Here is a 20,986-nt window from a genome sequence, read left to right on the forward strand (position 1 = left end):
GAGTTCTTCCCTCTCCCGCAGTTGCGATAGTTTCAGGATGCAGGGAGCTCGGAGCACTGAGCTAGGTCTGCGTCCTGTGCTCACACGCGGCTCCGTCTCTACACTTCTCCCTTCCCTCCTCCCCTGCTCATGCAATTTGCTCACCTTTAGGTGAATGCTGTAGTGAGCCTCTTCATCTTGCCTGTCTGCTATGCAGGGAGTCCTTTGTGGAGTTATAGATGTTTAATTTGTTGTAAATTCCAGGGGAGATTTCCAGAGGCTCACCTCATACTGCCATTTTGATGACGTCTAAGGTATTTATCTTTAACACATTAAAATAGCCAAGCAAGTTAAGTAGTGACCTGTGTAATCATTTTTTTTTTTTTGGTTTGCTTTGAAAGACAATCTATTTGCATTATATGTCAAAAAGAAAAAAATAATTAAATAGAAAATCTAGAAGTGAAAAATATTATCTAGAAGTCATTAAAATAAAATAAAAACTCATCTAGCTACAGTTGGAGAGAGAATTAGTAAACTAGAAGGTTGATCTGGAAAAATCACCTTGAAAGAATCATTGAAATAAATAGAAGGAAAATATGAAATGTAAGGTAGGAGCCATGGAGGAGAGAATGGTTAGGGCAAATATATGTCTACTAGGATTTCTGCAAAGAGAATAGAGAGACTTCAGAAGAGGCAATATTCAAAAGACAATGGCTGAGAAATTTTGAAAATTAAAGAAAGATACGACCTGAATCCTCAGTTGCAGGAAGCATCCTGAGTCTTGAATAGGCTAAATGAAAACAAATCCAAATCAAGACATATCATTGTGAATCTGCATAATGTCAAAGATGGAGTATCTTAAAGTCAACCAAAGAGAAAAAACTAATTATCTACAACTGAAAATTTTAAACTGACAGCTGACTTATCAGCAGTATATTCTCAATTTACTGAAGGCAAATTAATGGCCAACCAAGAATTATATTCAGGTAAACTATTATTCAATAGTAACAAGTTAATTTCAAAAATGTTCTGAAGGCATCACTCACAGATCCTCACTAAAATAACTACTAAGGATCTGAAAAGGAAGCAGAACCCAGAGAAGAGTGGGATAAAAATGGACATGGAAGCAATGAACAATGAAATTAGTAAATGTGGGGGGGCCAGTTAGCTCGGTTGGTTAGAGCATGATACTCGTAACACCAGGTTTGACTGCTTGATCCCCGCGTGGGCCACTGTGAGCTGCGTCCTCCACAACTAGACTGAAACCACTACTTGACTTGAAGCTGATGGGTCCTGAAAAACACACTTAAAATAAGTTTTTTAAAAGTTAAAAAATAAAAGAAATTGGTAAATGTTTAAGTAAATGGAAAAAAGCATTAGTAATTTTATATATAGTTATATAAATATGTGTGTATACATATTTAAACATATATATATTTAAACTGTATGGGATTAGTTTTTATAACTGAAAATTAGTCAAATATTGGCAATTTCATATGGTTCAATCTAACAGAATATTTTTATATATAGCTTAGTCTGTCTTATTCACTGCTGTATTTTCAGCGCTTAACACATTGCATGTTATATGGTAGGGGGCCTCCATAAATATATATTGATGAAGGGATTAGTTTGGAGGAAGTGTTATAAATATTAAGAAACTGAGGCAGTAAGCTAAGGTAGCATGGAAACTGGAAAAGGAGAGATTAAAGTATTCTGCGGAATTTGCATTATTCAGGAAGAAGATAAGAATATTGATTATCTTTAGACTTCGTTAAGCCAAGCAGTAATATTAAAATTTTAAGGATAATCCATTAAAAGAATACAAAGAATGGATAACTTTCAAACTAGTATATGGGGGGAAGGACTCAAGAACATCAGACTGAGTTCTGGTAAAGGGTGGTAGACTGATTGCATGCATTGGCCTCTGCTCTTTCCTGAAATTCCAATACAATGGCATTAAAATGTAGTTTAAAACAAACCAAAAAACCCACAGAGAGAATAAGAGACACAAGACGTTTTGGAAGCTGGAAAGCCTACATATGGCAGTAACAGGACACACCTGAGAAGATAAATTTTAAAGCAGCAAAGGAGAAAGCCAAGAAACACCCTGATTTGTACTACTGAACTCCCTGAAAGCTCAGACATTAGCAGCAACAGATTTGTCTGGAAGTGTGAGTGACAGTGGGGCTAAAACTGTGTCAGTTGTTTGAGCATCTGTTTGAGAAGCAGATATCCTCTCCAACTCCACTCATCTGGATTACTGTCCTTCCCCCATAGCAGCAGAAAAACAGAAGTTTATTCTCTGGAGAGGGTTAAAGAGTGGGTCTCTGGCCTCGGGAAAATAAAGTATTGTTGGGGGCCAGAGTTCTTGTACTCAAAAAAGGAGGATTTAAGTAAAACTTTATATACTAAATTATGAGATGTTGCCCTTCACACACTAGCTTTCCCTTTGGCCAAAATGTTGGCCAGTTAGACTTTACCCTCCAGGAAGAAGATTGGAATATTCTCCCTGAGAAATGGACTCAAGGCTTCACGTGAGCTTTTTTTTCTTCTAATTTACAATGAAAATTTTCAAACATACAGAAAAGGTGAAAGAACAGTACAATGATCACCCTTGTACTCACCAACTAGGTTCAGTAATTGTTAATATTTTGCCCTGTTTGCATCCCCTCTCTCTATGTATGTGCTTTATATGTGTGCTTAACCATTTGGAAGTGGCAGCTAGTGTGTACTTCTCCTCTAAATAACTTCACTTCTATATCCTAAAAAATGAGGACACTCTTCTACAAGACCACAATACTCTTATCATACCTGGGAAATGATGAGACAGGGATTGTAATGGTGGCACAAAATCATCTATTTTGAGATTTGGATCTCTGATATAACTCAATTTAACAAGTGTAATGAGGCAAAAAAGGGTTAATAAAATGAGCCTGAAGGGGGACTGCCCAGGCCTGCATCCCCTCCCAAGGAACCACAGAGGTTCATCCCCTAGAAATAAATCAAAGATTTCAAACATCCCTAAAAAAGGTAAATAAGACCCTAACTGGAGTAATCTTGTTTTTCGTTTTTTTTTTTTGTTTTTTTTTTTTGTTTTTTTTTTAAGACTTTATTGGGGAAGGAGAACAGGACTTTTATTGGGGAATAGTGTGTACTTCCAGGATTTTTTCCAAGTCAAGTTGTCCTTTCAATCTTAGTTGTGGAGGGTGCAGCTCAGCTCCAGGTCCAGTTGCCATTGTTAGTTGCAGGGGGCGCAGCCCACCATCCCTTGTAGGAGTCGAGCAGTCTCTGCAACCTTGTGGTTGAGAGCCCACTGGCCCATGTGGGAATCGAACCAGCAGCCTTCAATGTTAGGAGCATGAAGCTCCAACCGCCTGAGCCACCAGGCCAGCCCCTGGAGTAATCTGGTTTTGATGCCTGCGCAAACTGCTGGAACCTGTCCATTATTTGACAGCCTTATTATAATACAATTAAAATCAAATGAACATTAAGTCTTGGCCCTGCCGTAGTTTTTCTGTACACATTCTGGGTAAGAGCATTTGCAGAAAGAAACTAGTTCTGTAACCAACATATGTCAATCAAATGACCTCAGTCTGTACATCACATCTCCTGCTGTAAGGACATTTACCTACCCTTTCCTACATAAGAAAAAGCGAACCTAAAGTTAGGTGCAGTTTTCTGCCCTTGCAACTTCTATGCCAGGATCTTTCTTCCTGAATAAACTTCATTAATCTCTTACTTTTCAAGGCGGTGAGTTCCTTCACTTTTTGTGAACGATCAGGGGTTATTCCAATGACACACAGTGTCATTTAGTTGGAGACTTTTTGAAAGCTTTCTTTTCTTTTTTCGTCTCCTTTCTGCCAAACCTTAATAATTCTGCTTACTGGGGGAATTTCAATCGAAAATTCCACTACAGGCCAAAGCAACTTACATCCTTGTTAGAAAATATAAAACTTGAGATGAAACAAAGATTCGACGCCGCAGTTTCCAGCAGACTTTGCCCAGCCGATCCCTTCTCTTTAACACATCTTCCTTCTGTATTTCTACTTGACTTGTGAATCCTTTCACAACCCGCGAGTGAGCAGCCACAACTGGAAAGTCAACTATAATTCCATAATATCATCAAATATACAGTCATGCTCGAATTTCCCCATTTATCCTTTAAAAAGCTTTTTATTGTTTTATTTTTTTTTCTACCAAGAACCAGTCAAGGCGCAGCTGGTTAGCTCAGGTGGCTAGAGTGCGGTGCTCTTAACAACACTGCCAGTTCGATCCCCACATGGGCCACTGTAAGCTCTGCCCTCCACAACTAGATTGAAACAACTGCTTGACTTGGAGCTGATGGGTCCTAGAAAAACACTCTTAAATAAATAAAACTTAAAAAAAAAAAAAAAAAGAACCAGTCAAGTTTTGTGCATTGCCCTAAGTACTCTTTTATCTCTATTCAAACGTTCCTATGTTTTTTTAAGTGACGTAAACTTTTTTAAAAGGCCAAACCAGTTGTATTGTTAACTATCCCATATTCTTAATCTGCTGATTGTTTATTTGTAATGTCATTTACCTTGTTTCTCTGTGTTCTATGTTTCCCATAAACTGGAATCTAGGTCTCAAGGGTCAGTTATGTTCAGGTTATATTTAAAATACATCAGGAGATGTGCAATGTTTGGTTGACTCCTATTAGTTTCATTACTTTGCAAGGTGGTAACTACCTGATCTCTTCATTGTAAAGATATGTTATTTCCCTTTGTAAATAAATAAACTTCAAAAGTCTTGCCAAAAATCTGGACACTGCTGCATTTTAAGAAACTGCCATCTTTCTTAGTAAAATTAATCTTCCGGCATTGAAACTGTCTATATAAGGAGAAGGCACTGAACCTTGCAACACAAATGCTTGTCTCCCAGATTTCCCTTCCCCCTCAGCTCCTGAAGTCACACTAGCCTAGCTGTTGACTAGCAAAAACAGTGGGCAGAGGCTTGCAAGGGTGGTGAGCAAGCCAGGTTTTTACAAGCTAGGTTGTCTGGATCACCAACCAACCTGAGAATGATCAGCCGCCATGAAGGAGTGCTGCAGGAGAAACCAGAGAGCAGGTGTCCTGAGCAAAGGCCAGTTTCCAGTGAAGCTCAGGAAGTGGAGAGAGGGTTCTAGGCAAGTGTCGTGCGGGACGGCCTGCGTGGTCTCTGCTCCCGCTCCCCACATAAGAACGCAGGACATGGTGAGGCCAAAAAGGAACACCCACAGAGCTATAGGTAGGGAAGTCAACCACTATGGTCTCACTGGAGGCTGGGTTCACACGACGTGCGACCTGCTCTCTGCTTTGCTGCCAACCTACCGACTCTCCTCGACTCTCCTTCACTCTCCTCAACTTCCCTCCGTAGTCGTGGCAGTTATATTAGTGGCCAATGGCTCAATGGTTACAGCTGACAGCCAACCAGCCACAGCTGACAGCTATCTACTACCCGAGCCAGCACCTTTCCGCATGAGGCCAAGAGCCTGGAAATTGCTCCCAGGGGCTGTCCCCACAGCAAGGCTGAAGGCACAAAGGCGCTTGTTACAGAGGGCAGTGGACAAATTGGGAGGAAATAGAATTTGGGGATGTCAGATAAGGAGAATAATCAAAGAACAATGAGGGAAAGAGAGTGGGAGAGTTCACCTTGGCAGAGAGTATTATGTCTTGGGCTATGTCCCAGGAATGAGAGATGTGAAGCATGGTGTGTTTAGAAGATTAAGTTAGCATTGCATCAAAAACATCCAAATCCTTGATGAAAGCAGCAGATGACACAGTGACCAACATGATTGGGACCTGGAGAGATGGGGCCACTTGCTGTGTGCCAGATACCCTGCCAGGTCCTGGAGATGAACTTGACAAGACTAACACCCAACTAGACTACACTGTGAGTTCAGGAATGTTCCAAGTGCTATATAGCAAAAGAAGAGTTGTCCAGATGATGAAGGGAAGAAGCAGTGTGCACGACATAAGGCATGGAAGCACGAAGCTACACAATCCATAGCACATTGGGGAAAAAATGAGGGGCCCAGTACAGGTGGAGCATGGTGGTAGGAAGAAGCCTGCACACACCTGCAAGTCTCTCTGCCCCTCAGAGTCTGGCCCAATAGAATTTGAAAAGACTTGATAACAATAACTCCTTATTGAGCACCTACCATGTGTCCAGTATTTATCTATATTATCTGTAATTCTCAAGTCAATACTCCAAGGTAGGTATTGTTATCCTCATTTTACTTACAGAGAAACTGAGGCTGAGAGAGATTCAGGAACTTGTTCAGGGTCTTGCTCTGGGCCAGTGCTGAGTCTGTCTGACTCCGAAGTCCATGCTCAATACACAATCTCATGCACAGGATAAAAGGACACTGCTCCTGGGACCAGAACCAAAACAGAGCCTACACCCCTTACTGGGAAAAGCCAGGAACCCACTGGGCTCAGTAGAAAGCCAGGTGCCATTCCCCTCACTGCAAGGGGTTTATGATTTGGGAGAAAGAGGGCTATTGAAATGTAGGGAAGCCAGTGTCCATGTATAAGCTGATCTGGGCATAGGAAGAGTAACTCAGGGCCAGTAAGGTAAAGGACAGTCAAGCCCAGGAACAGCTGCCAAGTCATCATGGGGAATGGAGTCTACCTCTCCCCCCGTCCTATCCCACACCCTCCAAGTTCCCCTCCTGTCCTGTCCCCTACAGAGGTAGAACCAGCTCAAGCTATGGCCAGAACACCAGGTTCTTAGGTCTTTAGCCTTGTCACTATGGCCTGTTTACCCTCCACAGACCATGATCCATCGTGTCTGAGAAATGTACCACAGCTAGATGTTTGTGTCAGAAACACCTGCTGGTGGTGCAACAGCTGGGTGGGACCAGTGACGTGGACTCTAATACCACGAAATGTACTGAGCACATTCTAAGTCAACATAATGATGTTGTGCCAACAAAGATAATGATTTTAGTTGTTTATTTGTTTGGTTTTGTTTACATATACCATTTTTCATCCCCAAAGATTTGAAGCAGTGAAAATTGAAATGATGATTATGATGATGAGAGAGAGAGAGACCCTCAGGACTAGGGAAAATAAAAATAATAGCAAAAAATCATGATCTGACAAAGCACAAGAGCTGAAGGACAAAATCACAGATGCAATAAGGCAACAAAGTTGCAATAGTTGACTTTCACATTGGCTTTGGGTTTCCTGGAAGCCCAGGAAGAGGGAAATTCAGTCAGTTACATAATTGTCATAATAAGAAACAGGAAGCACAGCAGGCTCACAGGGAAAATAAATTTTCCAAACATCAAATTGCAAAATAAATGTCTCTATGAGACTTTATATACAGGGACCTTTGAATTATATTAAAAAGTCACTCAGGAATGGCAATTTGCTTATGATCACAGTGAGGTAGCCCAAATCTAAGTTTCTGGTGACTTGACAAGATCTATGGATAGAATTAAGCATGCCTGACATTTTTGAATAGGAAGTCCTGTCTATTAAAATTTTAACTAACATTAATAAATAGCTTTTTATTTTGTTAATATTTAAAAGAATGCAGGATACATTCAATGCAGAATACAAAAGAATACAATGCAGGAAAAGTATAAAATACAGATAAGCAAAAAATATATAATCACCCATAATTCCACCATCAGCACTTATATATTCTTCCATATTATTTTTATCTAGGCATATGTTTACATATTTTTACATAATTTTCTTACGTATTTATTTTTATGGGATCAAGCTGTTTATTAATCTGATTTATTATTTAAAGAGTATACATCACATATACACATCCATGTAAATAAATGTTCATTCACAATATTATTTTTAATGTAGATTAATATGGACATGTATAATTTAACAATCTCTTCTTATTGTATATTATTTTGTTTTTAATTTTTAAATTATAAACAGAACTGCAATGAATATCTTTATAGTTAAATACATGCATTCTATGGTTATTTACTTAACATGAATTTTTAAATGGAAGGACATTTTCTAGACAGGTACATTCCTATTCACAAACCCATTGCAGTAGTACTAAAGACCTCCCAGGTCGGTGGGAACCAGGGGCTTATACTCTAGAGGAATGAATGTACCACAAAGTCTTCAGTGATCTTCTGTCTATGCTACTTTTGTGGACTCTCAGATACACATAACGTATTGAATGCATATATCTAATTTCACTTTTTTCTGACTCTAGAGTGAAGAGATCTCTTCAGAAAAGATGTAAACACATAGGAACAAGAAGAATGGGGGGGGGGCTTTTTTTTTTTTTTTTTGGCTCTCTGAGCAGCACCATGGTGGTCAGTAAGAATAAGCGCCTTACGAAAGGCGGCAAGAAAGGAGCCAAGAAAAAAGTGGTTGACCCATTTTCTAAGAAAGATTGGTATGATGTGAAAGCACCAGCTATGTTCAACATAAGAAATATTGGGAAAACTCTAGTCACAAGAACACAAGGAACCAAAATTGCGTCTGATGGTCTCAAGGGTCGTGTTTTTGAAGTGAGCCTAGCAGATCTGCAGAATGATGAAGTTGCATTTAGGAAATTCAAGTTAATTACTGAGGCTGTTCAGGGCAAAAACTGCCTGACTAATTTCCATGGCATGGATCTTACGCATGACAAAATGTGCTCCATGGTCAAAAAATGGCAGACCATGATTGAAGCTCATGTTGATGTCAAGACTACCCATGGTTATTTGCTTCGTCTGTTCTGTGTTGGTTTCACTAAAAAACGCAACAATCAGATTCAGAAGACTTCTTATGCTCAGCATCAACAGGTCCGCCACATCAGGAAGAAGATGATAGAAATCATGACCCGAGAGGTGCAGACAAATGACTTGAAAGAAGTGGTCAATAAATTGATTCCCAACAGCATTGGAGAAGACATAGAAAAGGCTTGCCAATCTGTTTATCCTCTCCATGATGTCTTTGTTAGAAAAGTCAAAATGCTGAAGAAGCCCAAGTTTGAATTGGGAAAACTCATGGAGCTTCATGGTGAAGGTAGAAGCTCTGGAAAAGCTACTGGGGATGAGACAGGTGCTAAAGTTGAACGAGCTGATGGATATGAGCCCCCAGTCCAAGAATCTGTTTAAAAATCCGACTTTTCATGGTGACAAATAAAACCCGTTAATGTTAAAAAAAAAAAAAAAAAAAAAGAATGGGGGGAAAAAAACCACAGCAAAATTTTGAAAGCTATACAGCAGCCAGACCAGTTGCAATTATTCGGTTGGTGCAAAAGTAATTGCAGTTTTTGCAATTATCTTTAACCTTTTAAACCGCAATTATATTTACCCCAACCTAATAATTTAGCAGGCCTGAGAAAGCTAATCATAAGTTGGCAATGGGGAAAGATGCGCTCCAACCTGATTGATTACAGTAAATTTGCAAAACGCTAAGGAACTTAGTAAATCTGCTGCTAGGCCATATTATAGCTGTGTGTGAATTAGAACTAACTTCCCTTTTTGCAAAACACCCTGCCAGAAATTTGTCATAATAAATATACAATAACATAACATCTACAGTGTAAGAAAGGTGCCCTCAGAATTGTGCACAACCTGTGCAGCCATACATAACAGCTCTGAACTGCAAGCACCAGGTACCAGCAAAAGTAGAGGTGAATGGGGAAGCCGTTGTAAAACATGAAAGATTGGTTGAAACTATTTAAAAAGCAGGTAAACTTTGGCTCCTTTTTCTCATTTTGGCAGAAGACTGAGGGTTTATTCTCTGAAAAGGGAAAGATCAAAGATCTGTGGAGGGAGAATACCAGGCAATTTGAGGACGGGGTACTGTATTAGAAACAGAGGAAATCCAAGTATGCCCGCTGAATGCTGAGTCCCATCCTGCTTCTTACACTTGGCCCCAATAACACTAGTATCTGGGTCTTTACACTCCAGGAAGAAGGATGGGAGAAGCTTCCTAGGGAAACATGACCAGCTGAAATGGAAAAGCCTAAATATTTTTACATTGGGGGTTCCCCACCTAAACATTCCTGTGGCTCACCCAACAGTGAAGCTCATAGTCAACAAGTACTACTCATGTACTTGGAGTTTCAAATAGGCTTTAAAATCCACACTCTTAAATTTAAGCAGACAAGCAAAGATTACCAGTCATTTGAGAAAAGATCCTAACATGGAAGATAGAGACCAAAATAAGCCAACATGTTTAAAAAGAAACTTGAAGAAAACTGAGATTATACAAAAAGAACACTTAAAAATATCACTAATATCATCAGAGAGTTAAAAGAATATATAACACTGATGAAATAAATAAGAACAGGACACTGTATAAAAAAAAAAAAAAAGATTGCAAAAACAAAAAAACTGAATAGAGGGTGAAGAAATCTCCCAGAAAGGAGAACATGCAAAAATAGGGACTATGAGTGGAAAAAAAATGAAAAAGAAAATGAGAGGGGCAGCTGGATGGCTCAGTTGGTTAGAGCATGAGCTCTGAGCATCAGGATTGCCGGTTCGATTCCCACATGAGCCAGTAAGCTGCTCCCTCCACAACTAGATTGAAGGATGACGACTTGGAGCTGATGGGCCCTGGAGAAACACAATGTACCCCAATACAATTTATTTAATAATAAAAAAAGAAAATTAGAAAGCCTGTTCAGGAAGTTCCTATTATCGAAAGAGATAAAAAAAAAAGTGGTATAATCACCTTGGTAAACAATTCAGAATTACCTGGTAAAGATGAACATATATATATACTGTAAAACTGAACAGAAAAAATAAAGATTAATTAAATTCATTTATTATTTTTTTTAGACAAATATTTATTGGGCACTTACTAAGTTCTAGTCAATGTGCTGGGTGCTGACTACACAAGAATAAACAAGATTAGATAAGACCTCTGCCCTCTCAGAAACCACCAAGATTTGGAAGAGATCCAAGATGGTGGAGTAGATAAGTGCTGTGCTTGCCTCCTCCCATGAACACATCAAAATCACAACTAAATTATAGAACAATCAACCTGGAGAGCCATCTGAAGTCTAGCTGAACAGAAGTTTTATAGCTAAGGATATAAAGAAGCTATGTGGGGACTGGTTGGAGGAGCAGAGATGCAAAACGGGCTTGTACCATACCCACATGTGGTGGTTGAAAATCAGGAGAGATATCTAGGCCACAGAGGTTCCCCATGAAAAAGAGAGGGACCCCAGCCCCCCACAACAGGCTTCCCAGCTCAGAACACTGGTGCCAGAAAGAGGAGCCCCCACAACTCTGGCTGTGAAAGACAGTGGGGATTCCAATCATCTGGGTGGGACAGAAGGCTGTGAGAAACCCAGACATCCTCCTAAAGGACCCATGCAGGCACTCACCCTGGGCTCTGGCAAAGGGACGGTGACTCTGGGGGTGTTGACATATGGGGAGAGGCTGAGTTGTGTAACTTTGGGGTAAGGACTGGAGGGACAGTCCCCATTTTCCCTGTGTGGGCCCCTTCTTCTGTGTAGCCTGCTGGTGGGCACCATCTTTCCTGTGTTGAGCCCACCCCCACTGCTGACTCAATGATTCCCTGCCTCACCCAACTCTTGGACCGCAGGAGGCTTTATCAGCGGCTGAACCTTACAGGAGTCGGCAGGTGGCAGCAGGCCTCTGAGTGTTCTGGCTTTTTGCAGAGCTACCCCAGACCCAGTATTGGTGGCAGACGTTTCTCCCATGCACCTCCTGGTACAGCACAGGCAGTGATTGACCGTGGATCACTTTATAGCATCTACCAAGTACTCCCCCGGCCAATCATAGGCAGTGGCTGACATGGGCCTGCACTGGAGCCTGTTCTAAGAGGCTCCAAAACTAACATACCTGGAGATTGGCTTTAGACTACAAGAGATCACCACCCAATTAGCCCCATAAGAGGCACACACAAAGAGTGGTCTCAACAGGCACCAGAGCCTGCTGGGGTGAATCCTGCTACATGGGGTATGCTCCCCGCACAGCAACCTATAAGCTGTGGATGCGGCCAAACCCCACAGCCAGGCAGCCTGAGGGTCAATACCACTGACTAACACACTAACAGCAATCAAGGCTCAACTACCACAGGAGGGCACACAAAACCCACACAAGGGACATTCCTGGAACAACCAGCTCAGGTGACCAGGGAGACTGTACCACTGGGCCCCTCAGGACCCCTACTACATAAGACCACTTGGCAAGACTGGGAAACTTTGCAGCCCTACCTAATACATAGAAACAAAAACAGAGAGGCAGCTAAAATGAGGAAACAAAGAAATACATGAGAAAACTCCAGGAAAAGAACTAAATGAAACAGAGGCAAGCAACCTACCAGACACAGAGTTCAAAACAATAGTTATAAGGGTGGTCAAGGAACTTAGTGAGAACTTCAACAAAGAGATAGCAAACATAAAAAAGGACACAGAAACCATAAAAAACAACCAGTCAAAAGTGAAGGATACAATAACTGAAATGAGGAATGCACTAGAAGGAATCACCAGCAGACTAGATGAAGCAGAGGAACAAATCAGTGATTTGGAAGACAAGGTAGCATAAAACACCTGATTGGAACAGCAAAAAACAATAAAAATTTAAAAAAAGGATTGTTTAAGATACCTCTGGGACAATATCAAGTGTAACAACAACATTTACATCATAAGGGTACCAGAAGGAGAAGAGAGAAAGCAAGGGAATGAGAATGTATTTGAAGGAATAATGACTGAAAACTTTCCTAACCTGGCAAAGGAAATAGACATACAAGCCTGGGAAGTGGGGAGCGCCCCAAACAGGCCCACACCAAGATACATTGTAATTAAAATGGCAAAGGTTAAAGACAAAGAGAGAATCCTAAAAGCATCAAGAGAAAAGCAGTTAGTTACCTACAAGGGAACTCCCATAAGATTGTCAGCTGATTTCTCAACAGAAACTTTGCAGGCCAGAAAGGATTGGCAGGAAATATGCAAAGTGATAAAAAACAAGGATCTACAACCAAGGGTACTCTACCCAGCAAGGCTATCATTTAAAATTAAAAAAACAGATAAAGAGCTTCCCAGACAAGAAAAAGCTAAAGGAATTCATCACCACCAAGCCAGTATTACAAGGAATATTAGAGGAACTTCTTTGAAATGGGGGTTGGGGGGAGGAGATAAAAAAATATGAATAATAAAATGGCAATAACTACATATCTATCAATAATTACTTTCAATGTTAGTGGGTTAAATGCTTCCATCAAAAACATAGGGTGGCTGAATGGAGAAGAAAACAAAACCCTTACATATGCTGCCTACCAGAGACTCACTTCAGACTGAAAGACACACACACACACACACACACACACACACACACACACACACACACACTGAAAGTAAAGGGAAGGAAAAAGTTATTTCATAAATATGGAAACAACAACAAAGAAAGCTGAAGTAGCAATACTTATACCAGACAAAATAGACTTTAAAGTAGAGGCTATAACTAGAGGCAAAGAATGACTCCGCAATCCCACTTCAGGGTATTTATCCGAGGAAACCCAAAACACTACTTCGAGAGGACCTGTGGATGTTTGTTACAGCATTTTTTACAGTGGCCAAGATATGGAGGCAGCCTGGGTGTCCATCGATGGATGAATGGATAAAGAGGAGGTGGTACCTATACACTGCAATATTGCTTGACCAGGAAAGAGAATGGGTTCTAGTCATTTGTGGCAGCATAGATTCATCTGGAGGTATTGTGCTGAGTGGAGTATGTCAGTGAAAACTGGTGCAATGTAATTTCGCTTACATGTGGAATCTAAAAAACAAAACAAAACAAGAACAAAACAGCAGCAGACTCAGATACAGAGAACATTTTGATGGTTCTCAGATGATAGGGGAGTTGAGGGGGTGGATGAAAAAGGGAGAGGGATTAAGAAGTACAAATTGGTTTTTACAAAGTAGTCGTGGGGTTTTAGGGTATAGCATAAGGAATACTAGGTCTCTCAATTAAGTTCGAGAACTTGTTGCAACGATGTTACCAACCCATTTTTTGATATCAGAGTGATTATTCATTATGAATGTGTACCAACTAGCCAAACAGTTAACCAAGTTTAACATTTGGAAGTGCTGAAAAGGCTGTGTGAAGAAGTTAGACGACCTGAACTTTTCACCAATAATTCATGGCTCTTGCATCACGACAATGCACCAGCTCACATGGCACTGTCTGTGAGGGAGTTTTTAGCCAGTAAACAAATAACTGTATTGGAATACCTTCCCTACTCACCTGATCTGCCCCCAATGACTGCTTTCTTTACCTGAAGATAAAGAAAATATTGAAAGGAAGACATTTTGATAACATTCAGGACATCAAGTGTAATACGATGACAGCTCTGATTCCAGAAAAAGAGTTCCAAAATTGCGTTGAAGGGTAGACTAGTCGCTGGCTTCGATGAATAGCTTCCCAAGGGGAGTACTTCGAAGGTGATCATAGTGATATTCAGCAATGAGGTATGTAGCACTTTTTCTAGGATGAGTTCATGAACTTAATTGCCTGACCTCGCATTGTCAATAATATTGTAATAACAATATATAGTGTCAGATGGGTGCTAGATTTATCAGGGTGATAGATGGGAGAGGGTTTGGGGGCAGGGTGAAAAAGGCGAAGGGATTAAGTACAAATTTGTAGTTACTAAATAATCATGAGGATGTAAAGTAAAGCATAGAGAATATAGTCAATAGTATGGTAATAACTATGTATAGTGCCAGGTGGGTACTAGACTAGTCAGGGGGATCACTTCTTAAATTATATAAACATCTAACCATGTGCTGTACACCTGAAATTAACGTAAAGTAATATTGAATGTCACCTGTAACTGAAAAATTAAAAAGGAGGGGGAGGAAAGGACAGGGAATAAGTGGCCTAAACTTCCAGATATAAAACAAATAAGTCATGGGAATATAATGTACAGCATAGGGAAGGTTGTCAATAATATTGCGATAGCATGGTACGGTGTCAGATGGTTGCTGGACTTATGGTGATCTCTTCTTTAGGTATATAGATGTTGAATAACTGTTGTGTACACCTGAAACTAACATAATATTGTATGCTAACTAGATTTTTAATAAAAATCTTAAAAAGAAAAGAAAAGAAACCACCAAGATTCTACATCTCAAGGCAGCTGTGAAGTATGGCACCTCTGTGGCTCAATTTTGTCCACAGTATTTGGGGTTCCATGCTAGAAGTCTCTGGGTATAGTTCCTTTGGGCAGAACGTATATAAAGCAATTATAATTATTCTGTGATTCAAAAAAGGAGTAAAAGTGAGATCAAAGCTCTATTGAGAAAGAACCAGTTTAATTTTAATAATCTTTAAGAGTTGTCCAAAGATAAAATCAATTATGTGGAGAGATGGTAAGTTGGCCGTCTGCAGAAAAGTTCGATATTAAGCAAGACTCATTCACTCAACAATTGAGTAGTGACCGTGTTCCTGGCATTGTGCTAGAGGCTGTGTATTAGTTAGCTTGCTGAAAAACAAACCACCCCAAAGTTTAGTGTCATATGATCTCTCAAAATTTCTGTGGGTCAATGGTTCTGGTTCAAGGTCTGTCATGAGGTTACAGGAAGGATGTTTCCTAGGGCTATAGTCATCTGAAAGCTTGACCAAAGCTGGAGAATCTGTTTCCAAGGTGGCCTACTCATATGGCAGGCAAGTTAGTGCTGGCTCTTGAGGAAGGGCTACAGTTCCTCCCTATGTGAACCTCTCCACAGGGCTACTTGAGTGTCCTCACAACATGGTACCTGTCTCTCCTCAGAGTCAATGATCCAAGAGAAAGCAAGGGGGAAGACACAATGCCCTTTATGACCTACCCTTGGGAGTCACATACCATGACTTCCACAATAGCCTGTTGATCACATAGGTCAGCCGTCTTCAATACAAGAAGAGTGTGAATATTAGAGATGAGGGTCAATCTTGGAGCCTTCTTGGAAGCTGGCTACCACACTCTGTAAATACAATGATGAACAAAAAATGGTGTGTTGGATGTCAAGAGGCTGTTAGTGCAGTTATGCTCATTTGTTAGAGATGATGTCAAAAGAACTAGACTGAGAGACACAGTAGTTCCCTCCAATCTTAACATCCTGAGATTTTGTGTGCCTAGGCCGTACCATATCATCAATCCACCATCTCAGAGCCAGCAGCTCAAATCCTTACTGTTCTGACATGGAAAATTTGGGGTCTCTAATTGTGCTTCTCCATAATTACCTGCTTGTTGTCACGCAGCAAGATAACCATGGTTCCGCCCTCTGTGCACTCAGACACAGAAATACTTAGATAGCTCCACCCTAGTTGTTTCTCTCTCCAGAGCATTCCACTACCTGTGCTCCCCCTCCTGGGAGCACAGGGTGTCCTATGATAACACCACGAGGACATAGCGTGCCACTGCAGGAATTGCTTTTGACCCAGTTGGGACCAACTCTCAACAGCAGCAAGGACCTGTGGGTACAAGAGAAGGTGGGCCCCAGACTCCTCCTTTTGCCCTATTGTGCTCTCTTCTCCCTAATCAGGGCCATTCCATACACCACTGATGTCAGAAGTAGTGACCCTTCTGATGTTCTCAGATGACTCTGACCTTTGAGCTTTGGGGATGGGCGCAGGGGTGTGGCTAGCATTTCAGCCTGACCCACACTGGGGCTGGCTGACACTCCCTTTGGGGCACTAACCCATGCCCACAGAGGAGTCTGTTATCTCCAGGTCACCTGATGAGCCAGAGGTAGCCCGGGAGCTTCAGGTCTGAAATTGTGCTGAGCTCTTGGGGAACTGTTGGGAGACATTGATGTGGGCTACACCAGAGTCCAGAAAATGCCCTTCCCTGGCACTCACAGAGGACTCTACCTGCGTCGTTCTCCTGTGTGCAAGTGCTTCAGTCTTGCCAGGTGGCAAAGACTGGATCTTGGAGAAGCACTGGCAAATATACATTTGTTTGTTTATTTCTAGTTTTTAAAGTAATACTATTAGGATGATTATTGTTTTTAAAAAAGAAAGAACAGAAAATAACAACTGTTGGAGAGGATGGGGACAAATGAACCCTTGTGTGCTGTTGGTAGGTAAGCAAAATGGTACAACTGCTATAAAAAACAACATGGTGGTTCCTCAAAAAATTCAACATAGAATTACCATTCAATCCAGCAATTTCATTTCTGGATACACAGAAGAATTGAAGGCAGGGACCTGAAGAGATATTTCTACACTGATATGCATAACAGCATTATTCACAATAACCAAAAGATGGAAACTACTCAAGTATTCGTGGACAGATGAATGGATAAACAGCACGTGGTATGTACATGCAATGGAATAATATTCAGCCTTAAAAAGGAAGGAAATTCTGATACATGCATGCGACAACATGGTTGAACCTTAAAAACATGCTAAGTGAAAGATGCCACACACAAAGACAAATGTGGTATGATTCCACTTACCTGAACTGCCTAGAAGAGACAAACTCATGGAGAAAAAAACGCAGATTAGAGATTACCAGGGGCTGGAGTGCGGGAGTGGTAACGGGGAATCACTTAATGGATACGGTGTCTATTTGGAATGATTAAGAAATTTTGTAGATAGTGATAATGGTTGTATAACATTGTGAATGTAACTAATGCCACTGAACTAAACACTTAAAAATGGTTAAAGTGGCAAAGTATGTGTTATATATATTTCCCCACAATAAAAAGTAATACTAAAACATTGTCTTAAAGTCTGTATCTATGTAAGCCAGATATTGTAAGCCAGATATTGGGATTCAAATGTGATTGGGCAGAACCCAACTGCCCTGCTGTGGTGGGCATTCCCTCTTTCTCCATGAAGGTTCTTGGTAGGACTTAGTCTTCTCCTCATTAAGCCAGGCTCACCCTAGAGGCATCACACCCTGGTAATTAAAGTTCTGTAGCTGGACAGCCCAGGTTCCAATCTCAGTTCCACCACTTGCTAGGTAATGAACCTCAATATTCTGACTTGCCTTCTCCTCACCTGCGGCACCTTTGATGTCACAGTCTCTTGTGAGTGGATGTGGTACATTATATACCATGTTTTTTTAAAGCTCTTAACAATAGTAAGCACAAAGTGTGAGCCTTATTGCCATCCCTGCGTTTAAAAGTTCTACAACCTTTTGTCACTAGGTGTTCCTCATTGGCCAGCTTTTGGGAGGGGGGACTTCAGCCTCCTCTTTGAGTCCGCGTTTTCCCTTCTGTGACCTCCGTCAGTTTCCCGCTATTCATTAGCACTCAGATGCCTGTACAGGGCAAGCACAGAGCAGTTGAAGCCCCCTCTGTTTCCTGGTCTCCCTCCAGCCAGTTCCTCAGAGTCGCTCTCCGCTTTAGCAGCCAGTGGGGACCACCAAATACAATTCTTTCTCTCAGTGGAATTCTAGGTCTAACTGTTGAATTAACTGACTTTTCACCTCCTGACACATTCACATACAAATATGCATGTGTGTTTCTTAATGGGATTGTACAGTGCATAATATTCAGGACCTTGCATTTTTGTTTTGGTTTTGTTTTGTTTTTTCTTAAACTATCTTGGACGTCTTCCCATAAATAAAGAGATTCCCCAAACCAAATCAGAGTTTTACTTGAACTAAGGACCTCATGGAAGACCTGAGTGTGGTTGTCAGAGCACCTCTGAAAAGGGTGGATAGAGTTGGCTGCCAAAACTGGGTGCAGCATCGTAATTTCCTGATCTCCGCTGTCCAATTTGCTTAGCGGCTAGAGACATCCCTTGGTTGACTGAGGCACAAGAGACATAGCCCACACACTAGCTTCGAACAGAAGAGAAAGGCTGCCTTCCTTGCAAGACATAACCAGTCCTAATGAAGACTAATATGTATATCTCAGACAAATCAACAGAACCGACTAGAACAGATCAGGGGTCAGGTATAGCTTCCAAGACCCACAGCAGGAGAAACCACTGCAAGAGAGAAGGGACATGTTAATCAAAGTTCTGAATTGCTAGCCACAAAAAACTACTCGAAGATACAAGTAGAAAATGAGTTTATTCAAATATTTCTGGAATGTTCAAGGAAAGCTGGAGTACTGATTGGGAAAATAGACAAGCATAAGGGAAGCTAGGGGAGAAACATGGCCACGACCACTGCACAGAATCAGACCTGTGGGGACAACACTGCTGCCACTGTTGAGCCAGGATAGCCCAGCACACCTGGCAGCCGTGGACTGAGGCTCCAGCCCGGTTGCAAACTGGTTGCTGCTGCCCCACTGCCCCAGCCAGGATCGTATACTCTCCCTGTTTCTTTACACCAGCTCCTTATTCCGAGTCTGGGACACTACACCTGATTTGCTGAGCGTAGGCCCCATGTCACACCCTAGAGGAAAGGAGGCTGGAAAGCACGACGCAGGCACTTTTAGTGTCTCTCATGGGAGGCAGACTTTGACACACATCCAGACTCAGAAGTGAGAAATTCCCCCAAATAAGCCAACAGAGGGTCAGAGGTTGGGCAGCCAAGAGTGATGCTACTACCAGCAGACGTCTGCCAGGTCCTGGACCCCGGAGACTGAAGACGAGGTGAGAAATCAAGGTATAGGAGAGGCGTTCTTCATCCAGTGGAACCAGAGCCATGGCAGGACCCTCAGAGACCTGCAGGAGGGCTCTGGGAGACTGTGGGGGAGACCATCAAAGACTCATGATCAGGACCAGGCTCTGGGAGACACTGAGGCCCCAGGGATCCCGGAGACAGCACTCAGCCAGGAGGTCCTCACATGAGGTCTGAGAACATCTCTGAAGCTTTCAGAAACCTGCTAACCTTCTGTCCCACTTCCTTTTAGTGCCTTGTTCTATTTGGCGCTTTCCTAAAGCCAGCCAGTAAACCTCCAGGTGCCCGGGGGACTATCAAGGTGTTTTCACAGGTCAGTTCCTGCCCTTCTTGTGGGCCTGAGAGCAGCCAGGGCCAGGGAGGCCCAAGGGTCTGCCCTTGGCCAGCTCTGGTGACCTCATGTTACAGAGCATGCGACCTGGTGCCGGGGGGACAAGGAGTGAGCAGAGAGAGGAAGTGCCACTTATTGGGCATCTTGTGCTACAGTGGCAGCATCAACATGGGGACAGTTATTGCACGTTTACTCTGCCCCATGTTGTGCTAAGCGCTTAACATACACCAGTCCATCAAACCCTCACAGCTCCGTGCGCTGAGCATTAGCTTTCCGATCTTCCAAAAGAGGTCAGACTTTCTGCCTTAAATCACTCATCAGTAGCAGAAAAGCCAGGGTTCAAACTCAGGTTTGCCTGATTCCCAAGTGGAACCTTTCCCAATAAACAGACGCTCAGGCTGACACAACGGCCAGAGCGAGACAGGCCCGGGCCAGACAAGGCCTGTGGGGCTGCTGTTCTGAGAGCACCTTGGGAGGGAGGGCGGGAGGGAGGAGGCCCCTGAGCACTCGCCCCTGGGCCCTGCCCCCAGGGTGTGCTCTGGGTATCTTCAAGGAAAACCCTGAAAGGCCTGCACCCCACTCTGAGAAGGGAAAGCTTGTTGGGCTGGACTTGCAGACCTGGAATCAGAGGTAACAGTCAGGATATAAGTCATTTGGTTTGAACGAAGGCTTGAACTGGTTCTTCTTTGAATCTTCCTCCTCAAGGAGTCTGTGAGCCTCTGAGAGCTGTGGTGGGGGAGAAGGGGAGCCCACTCCAGAGGCTGCAGCTGTCTACAGCTGGCTGCGCTGATGAGACTGCTTGGGGCCCGACTCCTCCTCCCCTGCGGTGCACCCCAGTAGCTGACAACCTCAGCCCCAGACAGGCAGGCCCCTGCGCAGGTGATAACTGCACACAGCACACGAGGGCCCCACAAGCCCCGGGCACCTGCTTCATCCCACCTCCCAGGACTCATCTATGTCTCTAGGCCTCATTCCTCAACTCTGGGAACCATGGGTTTAGCAGTCAAGAAATTTCTAAAATAAGCATGATCAATTTTATAATGGGAGTCGGGTGGGGTGGGGTGGATTAAACTAAAATTCACACAAATGAGGCACAGAAGAGCTAATGCAAGGAAGGGCAGTCTCCCCCACTGTGCCAGGAGCTCCCCAAAGCCAGGGACCA

At 42.3% G+C, this 20,986-nt stretch overlaps 1 protein-coding gene across 1 annotated transcript; it reads left to right on the forward strand.

The window, feature by feature from the left end:
• The first annotated feature begins 8,256 nt into the window (after positions 1-8,256).
• LOC117030483 (40S ribosomal protein S3a-like) lies at positions 8,257-9,096 on the forward strand. The gene has a single exon (XM_033120566.1). It carries the CDS (start codon positions 8,273-8,275, stop codon positions 9,065-9,067), a length of 795 nt encoding a protein of 264 aa, XP_032976457.1. The 5' UTR covers positions 8,257-8,272; the 3' UTR covers positions 9,068-9,096.
• Positions 9,097-20,986: the final 11,890 nt, after the last annotated feature.

This window comes from Rhinolophus ferrumequinum, chromosome 11, assembly GCF_004115265.2.
Source record: "Rhinolophus ferrumequinum isolate MPI-CBG mRhiFer1 chromosome 11, mRhiFer1_v1.p, whole genome shotgun sequence".
Classification (NCBI taxonomy): Eukaryota; Metazoa; Chordata; class Mammalia; order Chiroptera; family Rhinolophidae; genus Rhinolophus; species Rhinolophus ferrumequinum.

Coding starts and splice junctions, on each gene's coding strand:
- LOC117030483 (XM_033120566.1), top strand. CDS start 8,273: ATGGTGGTCAGTAAGAATAAGCGCCTTACGAAAGGCGGCAAGAAAGGA.